Source organism: Schistocerca piceifrons, chromosome 1, assembly GCF_021461385.2.
Source record: "Schistocerca piceifrons isolate TAMUIC-IGC-003096 chromosome 1, iqSchPice1.1, whole genome shotgun sequence".
Taxonomy (NCBI): Eukaryota; Metazoa; Arthropoda; class Insecta; order Orthoptera; family Acrididae; genus Schistocerca; species Schistocerca piceifrons.
The window spans coordinates 987,151,059-987,163,187 of NC_060138.1; the positions used below are offsets into that span (position 1 = coordinate 987,151,059).

The 12,129-nt window shown below is 37.3% G+C and overlaps 2 protein-coding genes across 3 annotated transcripts in view; one reads left to right on the top strand and one right to left on the bottom strand.

Annotated features, from left to right (window-relative positions):
* Window positions 1–4,877, bottom strand: part of LOC124777354 (ras-related C3 botulinum toxin substrate 1) — a 124,284-nt gene extending 119,407 nt beyond the window's left edge. The window contains exons 1-2 of one of the 2 annotated variants that reach the window (XM_047252767.1): window positions 4,717–4,877; window positions 4,398–4,544 (exon numbers count right to left, since the gene is read on the bottom strand). In XM_047252767.1, coding sequence (XP_047108723.1) covers window positions 4,398–4,513 — 116 coding nt within the window. In that variant the 5' untranslated portion in view covers window positions 4,514–4,544; window positions 4,717–4,877. The remainder of the gene's footprint in view (window positions 1–4,397; window positions 4,545–4,716) is intronic. The other variant, XM_047252843.1, reaches the window with a different exon arrangement.
* A 146-nt stretch (window positions 4,878–5,023) lies between these two features.
* On the top strand, window positions 5,024–7,102 carry LOC124795022 (nucleoporin NDC1). Its single transcript, XM_047258791.1, has one exon. It carries the CDS (start codon window positions 5,162–5,164, stop codon window positions 6,836–6,838), a length of 1,677 nt encoding a protein of 558 aa, XP_047114747.1. The 5' UTR covers window positions 5,024–5,161; the 3' UTR covers window positions 6,839–7,102.
* The last annotated feature ends 5,027 nt before the right edge of the window (window positions 7,103–12,129 follow it).

Here is a 12,129-nt window from a genome sequence, read left to right on the forward strand (position 1 = left end):
ACCGAATGAGCATTTCTGTGTGATGCATTTGGAGAACATTAACTGACGTCAAGCTGAGTTCGGAATTTACTGGAAAGAAAATATGTTCTTTTAACAACAGTAGATTATTTTCGAAATATATGGAGATGACGGAGAAAAGAAATTGTGCTGAGAAACTAAATGGAATGAATTATGTTTCTTGGTCATACCAAATGAAAATTAATTATTCAAATAGATTCAGATTTGTGGATTATAACTAAGCTTGATGAAGGTGATAAAAATAGGCATATATATTATGTCAATACGTCATGAATATAATGAAGATAAACATTCTATGATGTTTCTGAAAGCTAATACCTGTAATCGAAGGTACCATAAAAAACACCATTTATTGAATACCACAACACTGGACAAGAACAAACAACGTTAAGCAACATAAAAAAGGTCCTTTTGTTTGTTAAAATGGTCACAAGGTTAGACACATATCCATAAATTGCCTTGAAAATGGGAAATTTAAGAGAGAGCAAAAGAAGCAAGGAGCTGTTCGTACGAGGGCTTCCTGTAGTGCAGTTACATTGAATAGATACTAATGGATAGTGGATTCCTAGACTACCGATCACGTGATTTGAAATGAAACTTATTTTTCAGCTGTTGATAAAAAATATTTTAGTTGAAAACATAGCTTTCGCTTATGGCAGAAAAACTTTCGCTTATGGCAGAAAAACAGGAGCCATGGGGAAAGGTACAGCAAACGCGAAGAGAATTTACAAAAAGAAGGTTTGGCTACAGAAGTTGTAGCTAAAAATACACTGTGGGAGCAATATGTAGTGGGCTGAATTTTTATTTTTAGACTTTTCAGGTTATGCTGGTTCTTGAAACTGTGTAAGAAGGCTCCCAAGGGATATATGATAACTGTCTTCAAGCATCTACCAATTCAGATTTTCCATCTCCATGTGGCAATTCAAAGTATCCTTCTTTATAGTTATATATCTAAAAACAAAGATGATGAGACTTACCAAACAAAAGCGCTGGCAGGTCGATAGACACACAAACAAACACAAACATACACACAAAATTCAAGCTTTCGCAACAAACGGTTGCTTCATCAGGAAAGAGGGAAGGAGAGGGAAAGACGAGAGGATGTGGGTTTTAAGGGAGAGGGTAAGGAGTCATTCCAATCCCGGGAGCAGAAAAACTTACCTTAGGGGGGAAAAAAGGACAGGTATACACTCGCGTGCGCACGCGCACACACACGCACACACGCGCACACACACACACACACACACACACACACACACACACACACACACACACACACACACACCTGCACAGACACAGACACAAGCAGACATTTGTAAAGGCAAAGAGTTTGGGCAGAGATGTCAGTCGAGGCGGAAGTAAAGAGGCAAATGGATGTGTGTGTGTGTGTGTGTGCCTGTCCTTTTTTCCCCCTAAGGTAAGTCTTTCCGCTCCTGGGATTGGAATGACTCCTTACCCTCTCCCTTAAAACCCACATCCTTTCGTCTTTCCCTCTCCTTCCCTCTTTCCTGATGAAGCAACCGTTTGTTGCGAAAGCTTGAATTTTGTGTGTATGTTTGGGTTTGTTTGTGTGTCTACCAACCTGCCAGCGCTTTTGTTTGGCAAGTCTCATCATCTTTGTTTTTAGATATATTTTTCCCACGTGGAATGTTTCCCTCTATTATATTCATATCTTCTTTTAGTTATATCTAAAAACAAAGATGATGAGACTTACCAAACAAAAGTGCTGGCAGGTCGATAGACACACAAACAAACACAAACATACACACAAAATTCAAGCTTTCGCAACAAACAGTTGCTTCATCAGGAAAGAGGGAAGGAGAGGGAAAGACGAGAGGATGTGGGTTTTAAGGGAGAGGGTAAGGAGTCATTCCAATCCCGGGAACGGAAAGACTTACTTTAGGGGGAAAAAAGGACAGGTATACACTCGCACACATATCCATCCGCACATACACAAGCAGACATTTGTAAAGGCAAAGAGTTTGGGCAGAGATGTCAGTCGAGGCGGAAGTAAAGAGGCAAAGATGTTGTTGAAAGACAGGTGAGGTATGAGTGGCGGCAACTTGAAATTAGCAGAGGTTGAGGCTTGGTGGATAACGAGAAGAGAGGATATACTGAAGGGCAAGTTCCCATCTCCAGAGTTCTGACAGGCTGGTGTTAGTGGGAAGTTTCCAGATAACCCGGACGGTGTAACTGGATACTTCCCACTAACACCAACCTGTCAGAACTCCGGAGATGGGAACTTGCCCTTCAGTATATCCTCTCTTCTCGTTATCCGCCAGGCCTCAACCTCCGCTAATTTCAAGTTGCTGCCACTCATACCTCACCTGTCTTTCAACAACATCTTTGCCTCTTTACTTCCGCCTCGACTGACATCTCTGCCCAAATTCTTTGCCTTTACAAATGTCTGCTTGTGTCTGTGTATGTGCGGATCGATGGATGTGTGTGTGTGTGTGTGTGTGTGTGTGTGTGTGTGTGTGTGTGTGTGTGTGTGTGTGTGTGTGCGCGCGCACGAGAGTGTATACCTGTCCTTTTTTCCCCCCTAAGGTAAGTCTTTCCGCTCCCGGGATTGGAATGACTCCTTACCCTCTCCCTTAAAACCCACATCCTTTCGTCTTTCCCTCTCCTTCCCTCTTTCCTAATGAAGCAACTGTTTGTTGCGAAAGCTTGAATTTTGTGTGTATGTTTGTGTTTGTTTGTGTGTCTATTGACCTGCCAGCACTTTTGTTTGGTAAGTCTCATCATCTTTGTTTTTAGATATATTTTTCCCACGTGGAATGTTTCCCTCTATTATATTCATATCTTCTTTATAGTTAGTTAGTTACATGTTCCACAGATCATTTGAGCAACTCTTTTATTGAAATGGTATAGAGAGAGTCATTACAGGATACGTTTACATGATTAGTACTAACATTTATGAGTACATTATTATTTTAGCCCTACACAAGCTACTACATTTGAAAACTCTTTTCTCTACCAGTTTTTAAGCAGAAATTCGTCAATGGAATAGAAGTTGTCCAGATAATTTTTTTAAGTAAGATTTAAAACTTGTTTTACTAACTGTCAGACATTTTATGCTATTGGACAAATTATCAAACTTTTTGTTACTCCATTCTGAACTCCTTTCTGAGCCACTGACAGTTTTAATAACGGGTAATGAAGGTCACGTTATCCTCGAGTGTTGTAGCTATGGACATCACTATTCTTCTCAAATTTAAATAAATTATTTATGACAAATTTCATTGGCAAATATATGTATTGGGACAGTGAAGTTAAAATGCTTCTTGGAGACTAAGAAAATTATTAAATTTTTGATCTACTGTGTGCATTTGGTAATTTGATTGTTCAGTAAGTTGCCTCTCAATAGTGTGACTGAGTTAGGATTTGTGATTCAATGGAAACTTAATTTTCCTAGATGACATATACAGGTGAACACCACGTATTATTCTTACTGCTTGGCTTTGTGCAATTAATACAATCTTTGTAATTGATGAGTTAGCCCCGAAAATTATTCTGTAACATTACTGAGTGGAAATGTGTCAGGAAGCTGATTAATCTGTTTCCAAGACTAGTAAGTATACAAAGAGCATACATAGCTGAACGTAACCATTTGAGAAGCTCAGTAATATGCTTCGGTCAGGGCAAGTTTTCAGCAATATGTACACTCAAAAATTTGGAGCATTCAACCCTATTTAATGACTCCGCATGTGCTACATCAATTGTTGGTGTCACTACTTGTTGTACAGAACTTACTATAGTGGAGTTTTTAAAAATTTATGGGGAGTCCAATTTCTGAGAAGCACTTTATAATTATTCAGAAAATATCATGCACCACTCTTCTGTTCTATGTTCAATATCCCTTGTTAGTAATATTTTGCAAGGGTCCCATGCTTAACGGGGCATGCATAAATGTTTTGTAAGCAGTCTTCTTCAAACCCTGATAGCAGTTCGGCAGTATCTCGCCAATGAACCCAAGTCTGCACCTGCCTTACCTATGACTGTGGATATGTGATTATTCAATTTCATACCTACAAAGTTGTTACTTACTGGAATTAGAACGAGATAACCAATTCTAATTATGACTCACTGATATTGTAGTCACAAGAAATTACTTTTTAGCATTTTGTGAAGTGCACAATTATAAATTTCTGTACATCTGTATGTTATTTGTTTTGAATCCCATAACATAAGGTCTTGTAATATTACTTCCGAGAAATTATATTGAATATCCAATGTCAAATCCTCAACTAATAACTACAACTCTTATTAAACTGATGATGCTGCCTGATAAGTTGTGCTTTAAATAAAATGACTTATGTATCCGCAACGACACGTTCAGCCTGCAAACAGACAGTGAATGGTTTTCAATGTTGACTTACACGGTGGGCACGTATTCTCCAGGAAAGCTGTCTGTTGTATAAGATATCAGCATACACGTTTTTCCCACCGTTCCGTCTCCGACCACAACACATTTAATTGGTCTCCCCGAAGACATTGCGAACTTCACAGCACGAAAATCCGATGGTCTGCGAAAAGAAAAAACTACTTCAGCATCATAACATCAATTGGCAAAGAAAAATCACTGCTCCCGTTGACAGATCTCAAACTTCTGGTAACGGTAAACAAATCATCTTGATGAGACATGTTCACGCATAAATATTACGTGGTCTTACTTTTACTCCATGACAAGCTAGTTACCTTTATTGTCTAATAACAGAAATTCACAGCAAAATCACCACACCTCTCGAGTAGTACACGCAATACTTCAGTTCCGACAGCGCCAAACAATTATTTACAGTGCCATATTGCAATGATGAAGCCGTTTAAAATGTGATCTTTGAGTTTTTCCTGGCAATAAGCTTCTTTAAATATATTAACACTTACTGTTCGATAGAAATTAATAAAAAGTTTTAAGGCGAATTCTATGAACATTGAAATATTTTATGTTATGAGAACAGTTCAAGGAACTCGCTTCACCGAAGCGCTGTTAACTACTGTATCTCTGACTCCAGCGTTCAGACATTTCAGTGTTTTGGCGGGTGTTGAACCGTTATACAATTTGTGTGTTTGGCGGTGTGTTTTTGCCGGCTAGCTTGAAGAAATGTATTAATGTCCGTGTGTTCCAGCCAGTTTCGAACAAAACATGAATGAAGGAAAGAAAATCTGTTCTAGAAGAATATTGTCAGCAGTTACGTGGACTATAATATTTGAGATATTGTTAGCATGTGCTTTCCTCGCTGTTATTCACTTCGATTTCTGGAGCCCCTTGACATGGATGGTGGATGCTGTAACTGTGCTAGTTTCACCAAAAACCTGGGTATTTTTTATTCCAGTGATGACGTGTACGGTTTCATTTGGATACCTTCATGGCTCAGAGTTTGCAAACGTTACTCCTTATACTCCAAACAGAATATCGTGCATTCAGCGCACTCTCACGTTACATAATGGTTGTTTGGCACTGTCACTTTTACTGCTTAGTACGTTTTCATCGTTTTTTTATTTATCGGTAGTTAACGAGAGGTCCCCCAGTACAACAGGAACTGGTGGAAGCTCTGTGGTCGAAGAAAATCTATACCTCATTGTTGGTAGCGTGTTTGTGGGGGTATATATTTTCTTAACAGAATGTATATTACGAGCGAATGCTCTACAATATCCAGTTGTGCAACAGTTGAGGTTAATTCAAATCAAAGAAGAATTTCTCAATCTATTGAAACAATCCATAATCAGAAGTATATCACCAGTTGTAATGTTTGCCGTTTTGTATTTCATCTTTGGCAGTGCTTTAAGAAATTGTATATCAAACCTCTTGTCTTTGAAAATTGCAGGAAATGCATCTTTTAACGTCATGGCTGTATTTTACTTTTATGGGCTGACATTCTTTTATGTTTTTGCTGTCACAGCAGGCAAATACTTGTTAAACTTGCATCTTACTGAAAGATATGTGTTTCCAATTGTAATAAATGAGAGCAACACAGACAAAATTAAACTTGCAGACGCCATGGCTCTGCAACAGTTACCATTAATACAAAATTTGGCATATTTAGACCTCAAGTTATTAGCAGAGAAAGACTTGTTACGTCGACAGCAATTATATATTTTAAGTCAACCTGGTGGTCATCCATACAACTGGAATGGGGTTATTTCAGAATGTATAAAGTTAATTAAATCATACACAGAATTTATCAATTTAGCTTGTATGGAAATGTCTGGAGAAAAATGTGGTGGCGTATCTTCACAAAAGAGAGAGACTCCACAGCCAACATTACCTAAAGCTAACAGTGTGTCCATGCGAAACTTATCTTTAGTGTCATTAAATGAGTCTGTTCAAGAATCCGTGTCTCCACTTGGTAGTAATATTTCTTTTTCTGATGCAATAAAGTCATACTGGACTCAAATTGTAGATTACATATGCAAAAATACTGTGATTTCATATTTTTGTGGTGTTCTCCCAGATTCAAGACTTCACTGGACCTTATCACAAGCATACCCTGTTATTTGGGCAGCTCAAGGACTAGCTTTTATTACAACAGCATCCTTCAAAGAGGATGATTATGGTATTTCTCTCAGAGACCTTCCTAATATAATAATCTCTCTTGTTAATCTAAATAGGGCTGTAATAAAAATACCAAAGTTTGTTGTGCAGAAAAAGACTAGGTACGTGGAAGCAAGAAGCAACAGAATGAAACAAGCACTCAAAAGTGCATTAGAACGCAGTCTCTTCAAGCTAATTATTACATATGACATTTATTTGAGGGAGATAAAGCTGCCAGTTGATATCTTCCAAGAGCTGCAGAATTTTAGGAATCAGCTGGAAGGTTAAATAATGCAAAGTACTTGCCACAAGATTTTTCTTGAAAGTATGTTTTTGTGAGCTTTACATCAAGAAAATTTTGCTCAAAATGAAATTAAGTCTGAATACAATTTATTGAACATCTAAATGTTGTCTCTTTCCAATATGTTATGTATATTTTTACTTATGATGTTGAATGTGTGTGTTTGTAGTGATTAAATGCTACAACTATTTTGTATGTTTTATAAGGTCATTGTTGCAATTTTAAATAAAATGTGATTTTTTTTTTCCTTATAGTGTTGGTTATGATACTGTTTATAAAACTAATGAAAATTGCATTTTAGTGTAAATTTATTTTTACTGTGGTGAACTTATCTTTTTTGCCATACCTGTTGTACTAAATAGTATGCTGCCTAGGATTTGCTACTGTAAAAATGAACTAGCTGTTGAGCCCACACAGGTTGGTGTTTGTTTCTGACAATGCTGGTACTGGCATTTCTGAAGCCTCTGAATGTATGGTAGTATATACTGTATATGTTTGTTTATTAGCCTATTTATTTATTTATTTTGTTTGATTTTTTTTTTTTAAGATTGTAAGAATAAGAAATTTTTAGTCGGAACAGATCAGAATAGCGGTATATTCATACTATTTTGAAAGAAATACATATTTTACCAGTCTGAAGATTACTGTTATTAATAAAAAATCATACTCTTTAGATAAGTAGGACGACATGTTTTTCAATGGCACCATTACAACTATGTGAGAGAATTTTGGAAAGTGGCATGAATATATTTTTATAAAAGTTTTCATTTTAAAGCCATCTTGTCTTAAATTTGTATCACCGAACTCCATTGTTTGTGTTATAATGGTTCATCGTTAATTTCCTCTTTTGTATTTATATTCAGTCAAGCGAAAGCTTCAGAATTCTGTAGATAATAGTTATTTAACCATTGTGTCGCACAGCTTGCAATGTCAAGCATACATATTTCATAGGCAGCATTGATGGCAGAGGGAATGATAGTCACATAAAGCACATCTGCAGTCAGTAAATAATTTGAAAGGGAAGGTAATGACTCACTGAAGAGTGGGGCATAGTCAACAGACATAAATGATGCAGACGGCACACACGCACTTTTTTGGAAGGGGGGAGGGGCTCTGGCTCGAAAAAGGATTCTTCCGAAAGCTAGCTGGTTTTCAGTCTTGTTTACATGAGTGTTAAGACTTGATGCTTCCACTGTTTGGTGAGTTGTTCCCTGTACTTCTAAATTATGTACAATCTCCTAGGATTTTTCCACTACCTTATTGACATCTATAGTCGCACAGTAGTGGACATCATATATACTAAGAATGTTAAGACTGTTTCAACAAGAGAATTTAAAATTCTGTCCATGTGCTGATTGTTAAAAGTAGTCTTTCTTAAATCCTGGTAGAAAATATTGGTTAACTGAAACGTTCTATACTGGTTTGCCTCACAACCATTGTCACTTTTCGATCTCATAGATATCAATATGTCACCATATTTAAGGTTTTGTATTCACCTTCTGTGTCTTTGCCAACTCTGCATCAGACTGTCATCTGTCAACGTAACCTAGATCTGGACTAACATACAGATCAGTCTGTCACCACAACCCACATTCCAAAAAGTAATACAGACTCATAAGAAATGTTGTATGTGTTCTGTTATCTTTCTGTTTGTGCATGTATACATCACATGCCACATCATATGTTACGGGATGAAGCCAGCATCCAGTATTAGTTTTATTTGTGCGCTCAGAGCGGACACTCAGTGTGATGGTTCTGCTGGGAGCAATTGTAAAGACATCTTCCATTTCTACATTCACACCTATACTCTGCAAACCAACGATAGGTGCATGGCAGAGAGTATGTCCCATTGTACCAGTTATTAGGGTTTCTTCCTGTTCCATTCACAGATGGAGTGTGGGAAGAATGATTGAATGTGTCTGCATGCAGTACAGTAGTATTCTGATCTTATCCTCACGATCCTTATGTGAGCAGTACACAGGGGATTGTAGCATATACCTGGTGTCGTCATTTTAAGCCGGTTCTTGAAACTTTGTTTATAGACTTTCCCGGGACAGTTTACTTGTATCTTCAAGAGTCTTACCAGTTCAGTTCCATCAGTACCTATGGGACACTCTCCCACAGATCAAACAAACCTGTGATGATTCATGCTGGCCTTCTCTGTATACGTCAGGCCAATCAGCCACTGCACTGAGAGTATGCCTGGACTGCACAAATTGTCATTAATTTCGCCTGAGAATTCAAAGACTAGATACTTTATCAGTGTTAAAGTTAATGGAATTTTAATAATAAGTTATCCAGGTTGGTTCATAGTATTATTGTGAAATATAAATTTTTAATCATTAAGATCATATTAAGTTGTCAGAATAATTTATTGCATGTCGGAGAATAGATGGTAAGTTTTCATTGTAACACCCATTAACAGTATCATATTCTCTGATCACAGAATCCTTAGCATGAAACTTAAAGTAGAAGTTTCTTACAATATTTGATTAATGTTGCATTTCAGTTCGTAGATTTCTCACTAGTGAGTGATGAAATGTATTTTGAGGACTGTGTGTTGAGCAGAACACAATTTCTTGTTGTTCACTGTTTCACATTTATTTTTTGGTGATGTTACACCACAACTACCATTGGCTTTCTCTTTATTTTACTAAACATCACATTTTGTTGTTCATCTGCAGATTTTTCCTCCACGTTGTCGTAACATCGTAGACAGTATACATAACAAACACTGTTACAGTGTACAATATACACTGAGTAGTCGAGTGTATAATAAACTTCGTAAAAGTGTGTGCTGTGCATATAGTTGTGAAAACAGTAGAACCGGTGTGAAAAACCAATGACACTGCATGTGAGAAACCTTAAATAAATACTACTTGTACTGCATCACAACATGAACAATCAAATGTAGGTGCTCACAGGTGAAATACGGTGAAAAAACTTATGTTAACTTCACAGTTGTGTTCTACAGCACACTGTAAATATTACACTGAAATTAATCCATTTCTCTTGGAGTGTGAGCTGAAATTACAGTAAAATTATGACCTTTCTCTTTGAATAGGTGCTGGTATGTGAATAAAGTGGACAAAAACATGTTTTGTAGCGCTCTCATCACAATACCTAGAAATCAGTGTCAAATCCTGAAATGATGGTCAGTCACTCAGCTCTGAGAAGGGATGCAGTTGTCTGTTTTCGACTGTGCATGCTCTGATGCGACACCATCCCTTCCAGCACTATGAGTGCTATGTTGCTTACAGCACCAGGCCAGTTTTTCTTCCAAATTACACATAACCTATTGCACAGAGTAGAGGGGTTTATGATGAGCGTGGCTGAATAGTCAGCTGCACTGACTGGTAATTTGTTGGCCTGGATTTGATTCCGGCTGCTACTAATATATTTTTTTTCTTCATTTTATTTTATTCCTTGCAGTGTTAAAGAATTAATTATAAGAGGTAAATATATTTAAATAGTTCAATTTGTGCAATTAAAATTAATTTATTCAGTTTAGTTATGATTCCTACCTTTATAAGTCAAAAGACTACAGGTGGTTGTAAAAAGCGAGTATATGGACAAATTAAATTTAGTATGAAAGTTAAAAGGGGCGGGGGGGGGGGGGGGGCGGCAGGTACACTACAGCAATGCATTTGATAAAAGGTGGCATTCTCCACTTTTACTGTATTCATTTTATTTGTTAACAATTACTTTCAGCCATCTCCATTCAAGCTGTAAAACCAAAAAGACAGCATTTTTGAACCAAAATGAATAGAAGACACAAATTTAAAGACACTGAGATTTCAATACGTAAGGCATAGTTTTCTCTTGTAGAACCAGAAAATCATTTGAGAATGGCCTAGAAGATGGAACTAACAATGAACAAATAAAATTAGCACAGAAAAAAATGGAAAATGCCACCTTCTTTTAGTATGAAAGTTTTTTACTGTAAATCAAACAACAGATGTGCATAAGATGAGGCTCACTGATTTGGTTCACAATTATGTTAATAGAAGCAGATAAATGCCCCTTTCAAGTACCTAGAATATTTCACCTAATTGGGACATAGGAAAAGGTAAAATGCTCTCTAAAAGATTTATGCATAGAGAATAAGAAAAATTCCAGCAGTGGATGTTAGACGAACATGGTAGCTGCCGAGCGGTTCAAGAGTGCAGACTCACTGCTGAGCGAATTTAGTTCATTTCCTGCTGGTCTCAAAAAATTTTTTCCTTTATTCCTCACAATATTAAGTGATTAATTATAAAAATTAAATATACTTAAACAGTTAAATTTATATATGTCAAATTAATGTAGTTAGGATTACTACCCATGTAAGTCAAAAGGCTGTAGGCCAACACATTGGTGAAATTTTGCATGAGCCACCACTGTCAAACATCAGAATGTGTAAGGAACTTCGTAACAAGAAGCAGCTAGATTTTGTTGTTGGTAAAACCTCAGAGTTCATGACATTGCATTTTAAAAAGAATGATAATATATATTGTTTGAACGGTGTAATATAGTAACATTTAGGACTGCCAATAGGCACATCACATCCTCAAAACAAGTGTCCCCTCTCATTTCAGCGTCTGTCTGAGTGACCTGCCCTCCCTTTTTATCCTTTGCTAACTTATCCCTTTCTTGTTAGTTAACTGATTCTTCTTTATATCCTCCATGAAGACGGAACTACAAGGTGTACAACTTTGCTTCTGCCATTTTTTGTCCAACATTTGAGGCTTTAATGAAACAAATTGGTTTCACATGTACCATTCAAAGTAATTTCCATCGCTGGCCACTACTTTCTCCCATCTTTTGGGCAGTGTATGAATTCCACGTTGAAAAAATTGTTAATCTTTTGAAGTGATCCATGAATCGATTCAGTTTGTGACTTCTTCATGAGATCGGAAGTGTTGGTCAGCCAGGCCATGCGCCATTGATCTGTACAGGTGATAGAGGGAGCAGTGTCTGGAGAGTATGGCAGGTGGGATAGGACTTCCCATTGTAGCGTTTCCAAGTATGTTTTGACCTCTTTTGCAATGGGGGTCGAGCATTGTCGTGCTGCAATATCACTTTATCGTGCCTCTTGCTGCCGTTTGTCTTTTAATGCTCTGCTCAAACGCATTAATTGTGTTCGATAACGAGCACCTGTGATTGTTTCACTTGGTTTTAACACCTCATAGTACACGTCGCTGAGCTGGTCCCACCAAATGCAGAGCATTATCTTGGAGCCGTGAATATTCGGTTTGGCCGTCGACGTGGAAGCATTGGGATAGCCCAATGATTTTTT